This window comes from Miniopterus natalensis, chromosome 2, assembly GCF_054644295.1.
Source record: "Miniopterus natalensis isolate mMinNat1 chromosome 2, mMinNat1.hap1, whole genome shotgun sequence".
NCBI classification, from domain to species: domain Eukaryota; kingdom Metazoa; phylum Chordata; class Mammalia; order Chiroptera; family Miniopteridae; genus Miniopterus; species Miniopterus natalensis.
In genome coordinates this window covers 97,712,363-97,730,448 of record NC_142082.1, presented here as the reverse complement: position 1 = coordinate 97,730,448, position 18,086 = coordinate 97,712,363, and the positions used below count along the sequence as shown (strand labels likewise).

The 18,086-nt window shown below is 38.4% G+C and overlaps 1 protein-coding gene and 1 pseudogene across 2 annotated transcripts in view; one reads left to right on the top strand and one right to left on the bottom strand.

Moving 5' to 3' along the window:
* The window catches only part of FRY (FRY microtubule binding protein), a 505,671-nt gene that overhangs the window by 223,806 nt on the left and 263,779 nt on the right, over positions 1-18,086 (top strand). For both annotated transcript variants that reach the window (XM_087814426.1, XM_016213841.2), the window contains one exon: positions 13,114-13,313. In XM_087814426.1, the coding sequence (XP_087670552.1) occupies positions 13,194-13,313 (120 nt within the window). In that variant the 5' untranslated portion in view covers positions 13,114-13,193. The remainder of the gene's footprint in view (positions 1-13,113; positions 13,314-18,086) is intronic.
* LOC148093758 (C-type lectin domain family 6 member A-like) lies at positions 1,390-1,981 on the bottom strand (annotated as a pseudogene).

The window sequence follows — 18,086 nt, the reverse complement described above, 5'->3', positions numbered from 1 at the left end:
ACACATACATACCTGTAGACACACAAACTGAAAACGATATCTGGGAAATGGTGCTTGCCCTCACTACGCAGGGTGCATCACTCTGCTGTTTGGTCTTCCATGGTTTCCTACTCCATTGTCGCAGTCACACTGGTCAACACCCCCTAAATTGGTTTCATGGTCAAGTATTGAGTCAGCCTGCATTTTGACAAACTCTGCTGTAAAGGTTTCTTAAGCCAGACATTCTCAACACACCAATAGTCAAGTTTTCTACTGAAGTAATGTGCTGTTGGCCTTTGATATAATATTCTACTCCTGGGCATGTTGGTGCTTTATTTGTCAGCATCTTGCTTGGTTGCAAAAAAAGCTCTCTCAGTAGACTTGATGTCAGTCTTGAGTTGAGTTCAGGGTTTCTAAGCCAGAGACAATTCATGACCTTGTATGATTTAATGCTTCCTTACTCCTTAATACAACAAATATTTATTGAGTACTGGGTATTAAGCTAGAAAGTGAGGATGCAAGAAGAACAAAACAAATTTCTTGCCCTTGTCAACTTAATTGTAGTGGAAGAGACAGACAGCAAACAAATATAAATATGATATTATTATATCAAGAGGCAGCTAGTGCTCTGAAGGAGGGTAAGCTGGGTAAGGGGATAGAGGCTATAGCAGAGGGAAGTGCCAAGATGTGGCTGGTCCAAAGAGCCTCTAATTAAACCAGAGGAAGTAAGTGAGTGAGCCACTATGAAGTGACCTTTTCTCCACTGCTATAATTTCTAGAACCCGATTCTCTTCTGCCTTGATGCCTTCTCTGACAGTATCTATCATCAGTTATTTCTAGGTCTCAGCTTCACTGTCACCAGTCCTGCCCTGACCCCACCGTCACAGATATGTCTCCCCTGTGTCTCTCTTGCAGCAGATTTTACTGCACTTTCTCTTTGTAATTATATTTCTGGGTGTGTTTGTTATATAAATCCTGTCTCCTCTGTGTACTATCGGCTGTGTGAGAACAGGAGGCATGCTGCTTTTCCAAAACCCCCAGCAGTTAGCACAATGCTTAGAGTAGAGTGGGCCTTCAGTGAATATTTGATGACTGAATAAATGAATTAATGAATGCTGTTCTAAATTCAGTTGTTCTCCCATTGGCTCTTCAACCTGACTTTGCCTTGTGGCATCTTGGGACTGAATGTACTAAATTCAAAAAAATCTTTCAGATTGTCTTTTTCAATGTATCTTTGTGTTCTTCATAGAACTTTGTAGACAACCTTATCCATATGGAGGCCTAAATGAAAATTTGTTATTTAGTGAATTGGTTAACTGATCTCACTCATAGTCTTTTTTTTCTTACAAGAGGAAATTATTATTTTATGATAGGTCTCCATTTTAAACTTGACAATGAATACAGTTCCATTCATCGATAAACCTTCTTCATCTCACATGTTGAATTTTTTTTAGAATCACAGAAAACGTCATTCCAGCCCCATCATCCAGGATTCTAAAAAATGATTGAAGCGCATTGCTCTACAGAAAAACTGGGCTCACACTGGTGCCATAATCTTACATTTTCCGTGTAAAGTGTCTGATCAATCCATTGCCAATTGCCATTCCCTTGTGGATCTGAGAGTCCCAGAAAATAAGAAAGTGACTCATTCAGCTGCTGAACAATGAAATTCTGCTTCACTTTTGTGCTGATCACCACCAAATGAGCCCCCATCCTAACACAGTTCTGCTCTTCTTAGACCAAAAATTCTCTTGATTAGAAATGAGGTAGCTGCTGGAACCAAAGATTTCCAAGTACTTGGGCAGCATCCCCAGACATTTTTTGTCACCCTTGTCCCTTCACTGAAGCAGGTTAGACTTGGATGATATGTACATAACTCAGACAGCCTTTTGTCAGTCTTGCCATATGTAAAATGATAAGTCACCACACAACTCACAATGATGCAAGCACTAAGAAGTGCTATACCCATCACAGCAACAGACCATATCTTCACTTGGGACCACCATATCACTCAGTCTTTTTAGACAAAAATATTTCTGAAAGGACTGAAACTGTATTGTAACGCAAGTATGACAAAGGGTGCCTGTTTAAATAACACCCACCTGCATTCACCCTTGATGTGTGTTGTAGGTATAAATGCTTCCAGATTCACACAATCCAGTTCAACACATTTAGTGAATGTGGAAGTGTGTAATTGGACTTGAAATCTTAGTGGACATTCAAACCTATGTGATTGGCCCTGGAATATAGATGGTGTTTGATTTCTTTTATATAGTAATATACATACATATATATATACACACACACACACACACACACACACACACACATATATATACACACATATATATGTATATATATATTTGTAATTGAAGTTCTAAGATAGCATTCCTTCATTATTGCCATTATAAAACATAGGAAACTTTTTACAAATCAGCCTCATCTTTTGAAAACAATGTTTTATTATGAATTTTTAAACAAGCACAAAAGGAGAAAGAATAGTAAAATATACAACATATTGCCATCACTCAGATTCAGTGTTGTTAAGAGTTAGTCATGTTTGTTTCATTTACACCATTTTTTTCTCTTAAAGTATTTTTAATCAAATATAGGCATAATTTCATTGAACTCCATATAATCAGTATGCATTCTAGAAAATATGGGTATTTTCTTACCTACCCACAATGCTATTATCATACGTAACAAAATTGACCACAATTATTTGGTATCACCTAATATCCAGTGTATATTCACGTTGCTTTGATTGTCATTTATAAAATGTCTTTTAATAGTTGGTTTTCTCAAATCAGGATTTAAACAAGGTCCACATACTACGTTGGTTGTTCTGTATCCTTTATCTCTTTTCATCATTCTACCGATATTTACCTCTTCCACTGACTTGTATAAATTGGTGCCATTTTCTTATAGAATTGACCTAATTCTGGATTAGCTCTTCTGCTTCCTTATAGTGACACTTAACTTATTCTTAGATCCCCATTATTGCTTGTAAATGGACAGTAGCTCTAGTGTTTTGGAAACTTGATGAACGTGGACACATCTGCCACCCTGCCAGGGTCACTTCTGTCCTCACGCTGGGAGGCCCAGAGCCACTCTCTCATTCCCAGGAATTTGTAGCCAGTAGTTTCAGTGCTTGGGTACAAGAACTCTGATCAACATCCTGCCACAGGTAGGGCATTTTGAGAAAGCTTCTAGTCAGTATTCTAAAAAAGCTTCTTAAACACCTTAATCATTATAACATCTCACCAGGAAACATACCTTGCATGTTTTCTTTGTTGGGAAAGGATGATGTGACAGGATTTCAGGTCGTAGGTGCAGTGGTCTTTAATTTGTATTGTCCCTCAAACTGCCCTTTTTTATCCCATCCTACAAAACAATATCAGATCAACATTTCTTCTCAGAAACCTGCTAACTCCCAATTGTCCTCCAAATAAAGTCCAAACTCATTGACTGGCTGGCCATTCAAGACTTTAATTCTAATGATAAGAATTAAAAACCTATATTTTTATAGAACTTAAGAGTTTGTTTTTCATATTTACTTGTTCAATTATTTTATTCATACAAAGACTGTATTGTGGAATCAGATGGGTCCAGTTAAAAAAATATTAAGTAGGCACACTTACTTAATTAATTATGCTGGGTGCAGTGCTAAGTGCCTGAAATAAAGTCAAGACATAGTTCTGTTCTTGATAACTTCGCAGTTCCTTGACAAAAACAAAGTTTGAACATGTACTAAGATAGGGATGTGTGGTGGGAAGGTAAGGGGAAGAGGGGATGAGGAGAGACTCTTAACAGATGCCTCCATGTGCCTGCCATGCTGTTCCCTTAGCCTAGGTTGCCCCTTTGTTCTCTGTCCCTCTTCAGAATCCTACCTGTCCTTTAAGAGTTGGGTCAAATGCTATGTATTCCAGTGTGCAGCTAATCACTGACCCAGAACAGAAGTGATGCTTCTGTCCTTCACTAGGCCTAGCACAGGATTTTGTGAAAGGTAGACTCTCATTATATAATCTTTAAAAAATATGTTAACACATATCCTTGAGTTTACAGTGAGGAATAAAGACAGGCTTCCTCTTGTGTCCACCTGCAATGTAGATAGTTGCCAGTCTCAGAAAGGTGAGTGGAACCAAGAAGAAGTGAAGGTGTAACTGGAAGAGTGAGGATTATTTATAAAGCTTTCCTCTATACAGAGGATAAACAATAGAATCTCACTAATTCATAGTACTTCAAGGGAAGGCAGGTGTTAATTACTTTCAGAATTGAGAACGTTTTCAATAAGTGATTTTTTATGCATTGTCAGTGTAATCTTTTATACAGTCATAGAGTACTGCAACTAGAAAAGACAACCTGGCTTAGCCTCTTTAAGAATAACAGGTAAGGCCCTGGCGGGGTGGCTCAGTTGGTTAGAGCATCATCCCATACACCAGAAGCTTGTGGATTCGATTCCTGGTCAAGGCACATTCCTAGGTTGCAAGTTCAATCCCCAGTTGAAGCATGTGCAGGAGGCAACAGATCAATGTTTTTCTCTCTCCCCCCTTCCTCTCTCTCTAAAATCAGTAAAAACATGTCCTCTGGTGAGGACTAAAAAAGAAAACAATGATTACAGCTAAGAAAATCAAAACCCAGTGAGTGCAAGTTCTCCCCCAAGGTCACATAAGACCACACTAGGACTCAGGTGTTTTATTCCTTGTTAAATGCTCTATATTTTGCCTACAAGATGTTGACTTACTTGGAGTTAATGAACTCTTTTAGTTTTGCTGTGAGTAAAACAATTTTACCAACTGGATTAATTGGGCCCCTTTGCTTTCCTGTTTATTTACATCAGAGGTGTCAGAGTGTGGTCCCAGGGACAGCAGTACTGCCATAACCTGGGAACTGGTTAGAATGCAAATCACTGAGCCCCATCCCTGACCCCCTTATTCAGGTGGGACACAGCCTTCCAGGTGACTCTGATGTGCAATGAGGCTGAGCACCACTGATCCACATTGTACGTCAGAAAACGTTTTCCAAAGTTAACATGAAAAAATACAAGGCCTTGTCCAATTTATCACAAATTTAGAATTAATGGATTTCAAATTCATAAGATTTTACTGCATAAAATGAGCCAAAATAAGAAGAAAATGAAGAGGAGAAAAGGAAAGAAGGAAGGGAGAATGGCGGGTCAGGGCACGTGAATGAGAGCAGCTTGCCAGTCCTGGGGGGGAGTGGGGGGGGGAGGAAGTTGAAATTCAGGAATATCCTGCCTCTAGAGATGATTCTATCTCCTCTTGGCGACAAAAGGACCTTGAAATGTCAATGTAACCTCATCTTCTTCTGCTCGCAGATCTTGGCAGACGTTTTCTCAGGCTCAGGTGACAATCAGGGGAACTCATGTAATAGCATATTAGGACATGATAGACATTTATAAAGGAAGGCACTGAAGTGTGGCTGTCATTTCTCTGAGATAAAATGCTGAAAGGCAGAGGAAGAGAGAAAAGAAAAGAGGGCAGTGACTTGATGCTGACTTTCTATTGATCGAACAACTTCACTCTCTCCAAGATGTTCAGTGTGGGGAAACCAAAGACAAAAAAGGTTTTGTGAGGCCTCAGACTGAAGTAAACAGAGACCTGTGCCTTCAAGTTCACTTGCTTCTTGTTAGGATAACAGTCAGTGAAATGTTATACCGTCAGCATATTCAGGAAGGAATAGTCTCTAGACCTTTGTAAGATGTGTCATTACCCAGATTTCCTATATTTTTCTGGGCCCTCAGTTCTTGACTCTGTTTTGTCGTCTTCGCCCTTCTCAAAGACCCTCTCGTGGGAAAAGACGCATTCAAGTTCAAGAAGGCAGACAGCTTGGTAGGCGGGACCTCCATGGGTGAATATTACAGGAGTCTTCCTAGAAAATAACCAACATATGAATCAGTAAAAAGCCTCGTTCTGCAAATCACTTTCATTTTTACTTTGTTGTCCCTTGAAGTCCCAAACTAGTTTATGCCTGGGAAAGATCTGTGAGTAACAAGACTTATTTTATTAAGTCTTCATCATAAGTGATGTGTTTTTATTGTTTTGTTTTTAAAGACGGTGATACAGGAAGCTCATCAAATATGTTGTCAAATAGATATGAGTTCAGATCCTGAGTCAACCACTCCACAACCTTGGGCAAGTCACTTAAACTCTCTGAGCATGCATGGTCTTATCTGAAGATGGGAAATTGTTTGGCCTTCTAGGATTATTTTTGAGGATTAAAGATATAATAATCCTAGAGATATCTTGAGGAGCCTGAACTTGAAGGACACAATTTGAGAACTATAGGATTAAGAGAATTAAGTAGTGTAAGAGAAAGTTGGAATATATTTAATCAAAAAAATGGGAGGAACATTTCACAGTATCAAAATTTCATGGAAATTATTTAAGCAGAACTAAACATGTCATTAAATATATTTTTCCAAGGCAAAAATTATTTCTCAAGCATTTTTTTAAATCCTTGCCTGAGAATATTTTTTCCATTGTTTTTCAGAGAGAGTGGAAGGGGGGGAGAGAGAGAAACATTGATGTGAGAGAGACGCATCGATTAGTTGCCTCCAGCATGTGCCCAACCAGGGTCTGGGATTGAGCCTGCAACCGAGGTACATGCCCTTGGCCAGAGTCAAACCCAGGACCCTTCAGTCCACGGGCCAACACTCTAACCACTGAGCCAAACCGGCCAGGGCATTTCTGAGCATTTTTAACCATTAGTCTCTTCTTGACCTACTTTGAAATATACCAAATTGTTTAGGAATCATTTATCTTTTTGTTAAGAAATGATTTTATGTTGCTCAAACTAATTGTTTCTTCCTGCTCCAACATTTTCATTTCTTAATATTACTCTTCAGAGGAAAATAATTCTTCCTATCATACTTGGAGGTTTCTTTCTTTTCATCCTAATTTACTTTGCATGACTTGCAGAGTTTCTGGTCATTTTGAGTATCTGCAGTAACTTTTAAAATGCCTTTTCTCAAGCACCCTCATAAATGCATTAGGGGTCAATTTATTATTGTTTTATACACACTGTGACATGTTCTCATGGTAGCTGCGTCACCCTTGGTTTGTTATGCTTTATGAAATGTTCCTGTAAACTAAGATTTTCGGGAAAAGAGGGATGGTGGGGGGAAGTGTGGTCCTAGAGAAGGGTCTTGGTAACTCAAGGGGTTTGCCTTTGGAACCTACAGAATTAACAAGGCACTAAGAACTGGTAGAAAGAACAACTTATATCCAATCATGAGTACAGAAATTTAATAATTTTACTTCCATGTTGAAAGATAAGGTTATTTCAATCTCTAGGAAGTAATTTAAATGGACCACCCTTTCTAACAAGAGATCTACTTTGAATAGTTACTACATACAATCTCAGGGACACTTCAAAAAAAAGGAAACTATTTTTTTTTTCAAATGCTGTGAGTCTGATTCCAGTAATAGGAACATCAGAAAGAAGAACGAGTGTTTTGAAAAACCAGCTCTGTGCTCGCCTGTCTTTGTAAGCTGGAGAAAAGCAGAGACACCCTCTCCTCTGAGCCACATACTTTGAGAAGGAGGCGGAGAGCAGTGTGTCTGATGGTCACTTTGATTCATGCCCTTTACAGGCTGGTTAAAATTCTCATTTCCAACTGGAACTGACACAGATACAAACAATTTTCTCAGACACCAAAAGCACACAGCTTTCATTCTTCTCCATAAAAGTTCCAAACTATAACATCTGAGCACCTTTGGGCAGATAAAGACAAGCAGGTTTCTCTGTGTCATTTTCTCTTTTTTTTTTTTTTTTTTTTTAATGAATTGCAATCTGACATTGTGTGTGTGTGTGTGTGTGTGTGTGTGTGTGTGTGTGTGTAGACACACATAAAATAGCTGATTATATGACCCGGCCTCAGTAGCCTGTAAGCTTCACGAGGGCAAGAACCATCTGTTCTGTTCACTCCTTTCTTCTCAGTGCCTAGAATAGTGCCTGAAAACCAGGCACTCACTGAATAAATACTGGTCAAAATGAATGAGTGCATGAATGAGCAATGAATGGTATTAATGTCTATGAAAATCTGACTGAGAAAACCAATGCTTTCCTGTAACATGTATCAGCCAGTTGTAGCCTCTGGGGCACTCAAGTGAGGAAACTCATTATAGTTTTTAATGACACTTTCCTTTTAGTGTCATAACAGAAATGTAGCTGGACTGCGAGATGTGGGTGTATCTTTTTGTGTCACCATTAGGAGGTTAGTAATTCCTACAAATGTTAGTAACTTAGGGAAATCATTCTGGAGGCCTTAGCCGGCTAAGAGCAGCCAGCCTTAAAAGTTAAGGTATTTGTCAGTGAAATTGGGGGGAAAAAATAGTCCTGTTCAATCATATATAGATCTAATGAAGAGATAAGAAAAGTTCCACAGAGCCTAAAGCAGACTTCTTCCAGATTAAGGGATGGGCCCTGCTTGATATAAGAAATAGACACACCCTTTCCCCCCCAAAAAAGAGAGAGAGACCCAGTGAGAAAGAGAAACACCTCCCAACACCAAATAAAAAAAGAAAAATAGAAATAGAGCCAAATAGAAAAAGAATTTGGAATAAAAAGAAAACATCAACAAAAACCACTTAAGGCAAAAGAAGACAATGGAGAAAAATTACAACATGCTTAATCTAAGGTTAAAATATAAAAAAAAAAGCAAATCTCAAACAGATTGAGACCTAATTGATATCTGAAAGTGATGCCCTTCTCAACGGCCCCTTAGCTCCCACCCACCCACAGGAGCACTGGTTTGAGTGACTTCCTAGGGACATTGGGCTGTTATGTGGAACTAGAAAGGTGAGATGAAAAAAAAGTAGAGAGGGTAAGGGTAGTCGGAGTTGAAGCTTAAAGTTTCATCACATGTAAGAAATTTAAATGGGAGTTTTTAATCCAACAAATTAAATCATTACTTCAACATGTATTTAGGTGAAGGAGACAATGGATAGTCAGGACACTTTCATCATAAGGGAGCCATACTTCCAAAGGCCCCACATGATGAGGAGGCTGAGCAGCTGGAGCAGCTGGGTCGCACAGTCAGGCAGAGCCAGACCTAGCCAGGTGGACAAGGGGATACTTTATTGGACCCTGACATATGGGTGTACTTGCTTGCCCGGTGGGATAGAAAGTATGCAAAGCACTCTGGTGACAAGGAGTAGATTCCACCAGTGATCACCTGTGTTTGCAGAGCTGGAAAACAGGGCCTGAGTATGGCTGTTACTGCATTGGCAGTTTGTTGGTTTCAGTAAAAAATAAGTTTCATTTATATTCCTAGGTTTGTTTGTTTTTTATGCAATTGTAAATGGGATTGTGTTCTTAGTTTCCCTTTCTGATTGTTCATTATTGGTGTGTAGAAATGCAACTGTTTTCTGGATATTTATTTTGTGTACACTTGAAACCTATATAATTTTATCAACCAATGTCACCCCAATAAACTCAATAAAAAATAATAAGTTTCAGTTAGAAATCAGACCTGTGCACAATTTACTTTTCAATTACAGTTTACATTCAATGTTATTTTACATTAGTTTCAGGTGTGTGCACAAATAGATTTAATTCTTGAAAGCTAAATTCTTAGAGATGTTATTTCCCCCTCTAGACAGCAAAGCCTTTTTTAGTTTTATCCTTTCGAAAGGAAAACTTTCTGGAAATTTCTGTTGCTCTTTTTCCCACCTTCTCAAATATAAGACTATATATCAGACTTATTTTAACCTTTCCATGGAACTCAGGGTCATCTCATGGATGCTAATCATGGCAACATGCTGATCTAAGTCATGGACACCCCCAAGACTGTGAGAATGTCACATTCTGTGGCCCTGTACTCATGGCTTCAGGCAACTGCATTTTTAAGGTCTAGTGGCTTTTTAGAGTTATGACATTTTTTTTCTTCTTTTGCTATTAGTGTTTCTACCCAGAGAGGTTGCACCTTTACCTTGTAATTTTCTGTTTCCAAACTATAGTGAACTCAGCAATTGATCTTAAATATGTGTGGACTGAGAGCAAGCAAATGCTGAGGGAGAGTCTAATGATTTTTTTCTAATGGTATTATTCTAATGTTTAGACTAGTATAAACTTTGTGACTCAATTTTGACCAGCAGAGATCATGTATTTCTTGGTTCTCTGCTATATTGTCACCCAATAAATGAATTACTGAAAGGTACCATGTCATATGTTTATTTTTAAAACTATCCTGACAAAAGGATAATATTTATTCAGAATTAGTTGAGGTAGGATAAAGAGGGGTTACTGAAACTTGGAAGTTGTCTATTCAAGGACACTTACCCCACTAACTTTCACTGCATCTCCATCTGCCCAGCTAATCTGTTTTACACCACATTGATGGGTGCCTGTCCTCCCCTTAAATCACTTTCAGCTCTGGCATAGGGCTCGGCTGGGCTAGGACCATTCCAGCTCATGAAGACTGTGCACACTGACTTTTGTGCTCACAAGATGCCTGGCTTTGAAGTACAGGTGGATAACATTTTTTTATGACAGCAGTGAATTGGTACTTTAGCATTTTAAATGGAATATTTGTCTAAGAGATCTTCTGGTTTCCGGATGTCAGTTACCTGCTTCAAAAGGTGGCTTTGTAGGAAGACTATCAGAGGTCACTCTTAAAAACATTCTCTCACTAGACTTTTAAGCCCACAGTCTTACAGTTACAGATCTGGTCTTGCAATTATATGTTGCATCAACCTAATTATTGCTGTATTCTAGAAATGGATGAAATCCTATAGAAAATGAAAGACAATAACAGTCATCCTCCACTTAGATTTTCTTGGTTTGTATTCCAGTCTCCAGTTCTGTGGCACAATGCCTTGATATGTTAGAAAGCATCTCATGGAGGTCATATGTTCCCGTAAGTTGGACTTGCACTGAGAAAGTAGGTGGTGACATGGAGGTGTGGCTAGGACTTCATTTGCATCACCTGATTTTGAGTATGCCCCTTTAAATTAAGTAGTACACTTTAGGAAGCTACTTGGAGCACCATTGAACTAATGACTCTTCTTTGCAAGTCCTGCACCCTATTCCTTTAGGGACTCTACTACTGAGTCTTGTCATAGAGTTCCCTCCCTGTGAATCACTTCAAGATGTACAGAAATCAAGTAAGATGTCATTTTAATTAGTTAAGGAGATATATTGGGCATTACCTGTGTGAAGAACTCTATACTAGATCTGGGAGACCACAGTCTTATTGGGGAACCTTTAGGGGATACATTTAGAAGAATAAATGGTTCAGTTTTAGGACCAACCCTAGGCAGAACCGCGTGACCAGTGGATAATCACTTCACTTGTCACCTGTCTATTGAGTCCTCCCTTAGGTAATGTAGATGTACAGTGCCAAAGATCATGATTTAAGTGTTTAGATCTGGAAATGCAAACTTACCAGTGGGGGTTAGCCTGGTAGAGATGACACTAGGAGTGATTCTGAAGGAACAGGAGGGTTAGATGAGCAGAGAAGATTGGAAGGAGCAGCAGGAGAGGAAGGCATAAGTGAAAACAGTGTGCTCGTGGACCAGCCAAGACATCAACACGACCTGGGCATGGGATGGAGGCAAACTGCTGAGGGTGCTCAAACCCAGGGCACATGTTTGAGGATTGAGGGTGATAATTGAGAGCCATTGAAAATGTTGAATAGAAAAGTGTTGTGATTAAAGCCATGCTGAAGAAAGATTAGTTTGCTATGTAAAATGAATGAACTAAAGGCAGCAGAGGGCCTGCTCTAGTTGTCATGCCCCAGGCTTCCAAGGGCCTAGACTACAATAGAGCTGCAAAGAATGGAGAGGGAAAGAAGTAATATACAACATATTTTATTTTTATGTCTGAAGAGGCCATATTATTAAAGTTTAGTGGTAGTTGAGATTGTAAGGGACAGAAGAGAGGATGGGGCATTAGGAAAGAGTAGGAAGGATGAGTGAGAATGTACAACATAAAATGAGGACATGTTTGTAATTCAATAAAATAAGAAAAAAAAAGTGTCATGGCTTCCTCAGAATTTGGCTTGGAGTAGAAAGAGGGTAAGAGAAGCCTTGAATTTACTTGTAGTTTTGAGAAAGTTTCAAGAACTTTTTTCTTCCTTTATTATCGATGGCATGCCACCATTCTCTAATACCCTAACCAGTGTCCAAACTGGAAATCTAACTTTTTTTTAACTTGTCTTTAATCTCTGTATCCAGACATCCAAAAATGATAGTCTTCCTTTTAAATGTCTGCCTTACCCTTATCCTGTCCTCAGCATTCTCAATGCTTCTACCCATTTCCTTCATTGGATAGTGATAACTGAACCTCTTACAGGTACTTCTGTGGAAGGGAGTAGTGCATGTTACAATTTATGAAGAGACACATAAATTTTCCATTTATGAATAAAAATTTATTTTCTGTAACTATCAAATTAAAATAATTGTCTGACTATTGCATTCTGAAAGAAGACCACTTACCAAGGACTCTGTTCAAAATAAAATCTAATCCAAGTGAGGAATCTGCACATTTTATGAAGCCTGAGGAGGGCATCTCAACTTGCACCTAAGCGTGTTGAGAGTGATAAGTTAAATCTACACGTTGGTTGGTATTGACAGGGTCCTTCCTGAGCCTTTATCTTTCAAGAGGGGCATCCCTTTAGGAGAAAGAGCAAGCTGGGCTACTGTAAATTGGTTCTTGGAAACTTCTGAAGTTTCTTCCATTATTTATTTCATTTGTCCTTGTTTCATTATCTAGAATGAAGCACAGGAGATAGAGAGCTCTTGGCCATTAGGAAAACCAGGACAACAAATCACTTTTTTTTCACATATATGTTCTTTAAACCATAAAAAAAGAAGCCAAAAACATCTTAAATGTTGTTGGGTTTATCAGCTGTATTATGTACTTACAACATAATTTACCTAAAGCAATGTACCTAAAAGTATTTTGAGATTATCAAATATGGTAAACCATAAACTTAATGTATTCAAAATAATTAAATTCTGACACCATTTCTAAAAAATTAGGCCAGGTTATGATGCTCCATACAGCATTCCAGAGGATTCATATCTTTATATCTGTGGTTTAACACAGCCAGTCTGAATGTTTACAATGTGATTTTCAGCCTGTAAGAGTATCTGTTATATTTTTCAGCTTCTCCAGTTGGCAACGGTTATATCAAGCCTCCAGTTCCACCTGTGTCTGGCACACAAAGGGAGAAGGGGCCGCCAACCATGTTACCCATCAAGGTGGACCCAGACAGCAAACCAGGGGAATATGTACTCAAGAGTTTATTTGTCAACTTTACTACCCAAGCTGAGCGCAAGATTCGCATCATCATGGCAGAGCCCCTGGTGAGTGTGCACCTGGACACCTGCTTTTCCTTACATTTACTTTTACATTGAACAGGGGATTTTATGGCTCTAAGAAATGATGGATAGCTTTTCCCTAATTTTCAGAGGTTTATTTTCCTTTGGAAAGTTTTTTATTTTTTTATTTTTATTTTTTTTAATATATCTTTATTGATTTCAGAGAGAGGAAAGGAGAAGGAGAGAGAGAGATAGAAACATCAATGATGAGAAAGTCATTGATCGAGCCCGCAACCCGGGCATGTGCCCTGACGGGGAATCGAACCCAGGTCGCCTGGATCCTAGGTTGATGCTCAGCTGCTGAGCCACGCCCACCCAGGCTGGAAAGTTTTTTAAAGATTATAGTTAAGTTTCCTGATTTAATTTAAAAAATTGAGATTTGAAGACATTAAAACAATCCTCAGGAAATATGTTTCAGTAGTACATTTTATTACTAAGTATAATACTAATCAGCATAATTAAGTAATAAGAAGTATTAATCACAGGAAAATTGTATCCAGTCTCTGTTCTGACATACTTTAGTCAAAGTCTTTTGTCCTGTTTTTAACGTAAATGAGGAAAATACAAAACAAAACACTGTTCTTCAAGTGTCTGCCTGGACTGCCAGTGTGAGGACACATGGTCTCAGTGATACAGGGTTTGAGGAAGTTTTTGTTGTGTCATTCATAAACACCACTTTGTTTTCTGAAAATTGGAAGAAAGGACATTTTTTAAAAATTTACCTTTATTGTTAAAAATATTACAGATGTCCCCTTTTTCCCCCCATTGATCCCCTCCTCCTGGCTTCCGCCCCACTCCCCAGGCCTTCCCTACACTATTGCCTGTGTCCATGGGTTATGCATATATGCTTATAAGTTCTTAGATTAATCTCTCCCCACCCACTCCCCACCCTCACCTTCCCTCTGATATCTGGCAGTCTGTTCCATGTTTCTGTGTCTCCGGATCTATTTTATTCATCAGCTTATTAGCTACATGTAAGTGAGATCATGTGATACTTGTCTTTCTCTGACTATCATATTTCGCTTAGCGTAATACTCCCCAGGTCCCTCCATGCTGTCCCAAAGGGTAAGAGATCCTTCTTATTCACAGCTGCGTAGTACTCCATGGTGTATATGTCCCACTGCTTTTTTATCCACTTATCTACTGATGGGCACTTGGGCTGTTTCCAGATCTTAGCTATTGTAAATTGCACTGCTGTGAACATAGGGGTACACATATTCTTTCTGAGTGTTTCAGGTTTCTTAGGATGTATTCCTAGAAGTGGGATCTCTGGGTCAAATGGCAGTTCCACTTTTAATTTTCTGAGGAAACTTCCTACTGTTTTCCACAGGGGCTGCGCCAGTCTGCATTCCCACCAGCAGTGTACTGGTTCCCCTTTCTCCACACCCTCCTCAGCACTTGTCATTTGTTGATTTGTTGATGGCAGCCATTCTGACAGGTGTGAGGTGATACCTCATTGTGGTTTTAATTTGTATCTCTCTGATGATTAGTGACTTTGAGCATTTTTTCATATGTCTCTTGGCCATCTGTATGTCCTCTTTGGAGAAATGTCTATTTAGGTTCTTTTCCCATTTTTAAATTGGATTGTTTGTCTTCCTTTTAAGTTGTATGAGTTCCTTATATATTTTGGATATTAATCCTTTATCAGATGTGTCATTGGCAAATATGTTCTCCCATACAGTGGGCTCCCTTTTCATTTTGTTGATGGTTTCTTTTGCTGTGCAGAAGCCTTTTACTTTGATGCAATCCCACTTCTTTATGTTCTCTTTTGTTTCCCTTTCCCTAGGAGATGTAGGGGCAAACATATTGCTCCGAAAAATGTCTGAGATTTTGCTGCCTATGTTTTCTTCTAGGATCTTTATGGTTTCACAACTTACATTTAAGTCTTTTATCTATTTTGAGTTTATTCTTATGTATGGTGTAAGTTGGCCGTCTAGTTTCATTTTTTTGCATGTACCAAGACAGGACATTCTTAACTCATTACCTTTAGGTTCCTTAGTAGATGATGCCCTTAGACACTGGGATCTTTCTTTGCTGATAATTCTGCCACAAAATAAGTCATGTGTTTCAACCATGTGTTAATTGCTCTCACAAGTGCTGGCTCTAAAAAGGACAGCCTGGAAGGAAGTCCAATTGGTAGATTCAGATTACTGGTTTTCTGACCTTTGTCACACACAATAAGAGAAAATGAAAGGAATGCAGAGTGACGCAGCTCTCTCTGTGAAGCTGGGCTCTGTACCGCCTGTGGAAATCCTGGGGTGCGTGAAGTGTGAAGTTTGCTTTACGGCATCATAGCTTAAAATAATTAAATGTAATGTTTTTGAGCCCAAAACACAAGTCTCTAAAATTACGTAACAATGGAAGTTTTGGGGATCAGAATTCAAGAATATTTTACCTAAAATTTATACACTTTGCATTTTCATTTCTGTTAGATCAGTGAAGGTTGTTTTTATGAACTCTAACTCCTTATGGAAGATGTTCCTTGGTTTTGCCATTTAAATCACTTAAATTAAACCTTAGCACAGTACCTTTTCCCCATTCTCTCATGTTTTTATGTTTCTAGTATTCTTACAACTAATATTAACAGCTTATATTTCTGGAGTAGTTACTATGCACCAGGCACTGTGCTGAACTTACCAGCTCCTTTCATTTTCACAGTGGTCCTAGGTAGTATTTATATTCCTGTTTACATATGGAAAAAGTTGGTACAGAGAGGGTAAAATAATTGCACAAGGTCACACAGTATTGATTTGAATTCAAGCTGGGTGCCCTCACAACCAATATCTGAACTATTCTACACTCTATTAACAGTCTGCATGGTCATCTTTATGTAAGGATACCTTCATTAACTTCTTAAGACAAATCAATGCAGGGCTCTCCTATACCAGCCAGCCATAAATCATGTACCCAAGTTCCCATTGCCGAAAACAGTGCTGTACTTGGAACCCTCTGAACTCCTTGAGAGATGCTGAAGCATCCCAGACTCCCACCCTCCATGAGGGTGGGAAGCCGCCTTGGCTCTAGAGGTCATGGTGGAGTTTAAGAGACACATTACACTCCTTAGCATTGGAAAATGCCAAAATGGGAGGTCAGGGCTCTCTGAAATTGTGTATCATGGTGAATTTTTCTGAGGAACTAAGAAGTACAAAAGTTAAAGGAGATGGTTAGAAGGCTAGGTCCTGACACTTTTTGAGTCATCCCTGTTTCCAAAATAATAGCTTAAATACTGTTGTTAAAGAATTTATTAAGTAAAATAGTTCGAGTGATTTTTCATCTTTATTCAGCTTGGAATTTGTTTGCATGGCATTTTTCTTCTTGGAGTAAATATTATGTCTGAAAAACATTTGCCACAGCATTCTTTTAATTAGAGGTTGATGTTTTTGTTCCTTTCTGTGCAACAACTTAAATGTCCCCAAACAAGAAAATGGAAAAGTACAAGTCCTCTTTATCAGTCAGCCTTTTATCAGATGAGAGAATCTACTGGATGCTAGTGGCCAAGTAGATGAACATTATGTTTTTAGCTGAAGAAATGTATTCAATCAATTTTTAGTATCGTTGCTTTATATAAAAAGAGATGATTTGTTCCCTTATATTTTTGGCAGAGATGTAACATTTCTTATTACATTTCTTGTTTGTTAAAAAAATGCTTAGTGCCCTAGCCATTTTTTGCTCAGTGGTTAGAGCATTGACCCTTGGACTGAAGGGTACCGGGTTCAGATCCAGCAAAGGGCACATACCTGGGTTGCAGGCGTGATCCCAAGGCAGGACACAACCAATTCTGTCTCTCTCAGATCGATGTTTCTCTCTCTCTCTCCCCTTCTTTCACTCTCTCTGAAAAACACAGAAAAAATATCCTCAGGTGAGGATTAAAAAAAAAAGCTTAGTAATTATTGTCCTTATATTTGCTTACTTATGGGACAATATATGTGAGTAGATTCTGGGGCTTGTTACCTGATTCTAAAAATGTAAATGGGCTTTTGACATTTTGTTCTGTAGCCATAGCAAGAGGTGTTATTTTTGACATACGTATAGTACGTTTAAAGTGAATTTCAGTAGATGTCCTCAGCTATTTCTCTTTCTGAGTTAGCTTTACTTAGAAATAAATGGAATTCTTTAAGAGCCTAGATTTATATGGGCTTGTGTCAAATCACAAAATTTCATTTTATAGCTTTAATAGAATTAAAATTTGTATGAGAGTGGCAAGAGTGATTTTCAAAAACTTCAAAGTATAGGGCACTGACCTTTATTCCCTTAGATTGTCCAATAAAATAATGACAACATCCAACACAACAACAGCTATCCAGTGTGAATGAATCAAAATTATACCTAAGTATTTTAAACAAGCTAAATTGGGTCATCTGTACAGAAAGCAGTATAACTGATGCTTTTTCCTCTTACCCCCTACTTTTTCTCTGCTTTAAATTTTCTTCTTCCCAAAGTATTTTGTGTCATTCTTTAGTTAAGAGTCATTTGGGTTGTAAATCATTCAGTCTTGTTTATCTAAGATACTTTCTTTCTCCCTCAATTCTCAGTGGTAGTTCAGCTGGAAATCGAATTTTAGTTTCACATTTATTTTTCCTCTATACTTTTGACAATATATTTCACTATGTTCCCTCTATTACTGCTGTTGAAACACCTGTGGTTGATTTGTCATTTGTTTGTGGATTTTTTAAACTTTTTTCCCTGCTTGCTTTTATGTTTGTTTGTTTGTTTTCTTTGTCTATAGTGTCATGAGGTTTCACTACTCTGTGTTTGGAT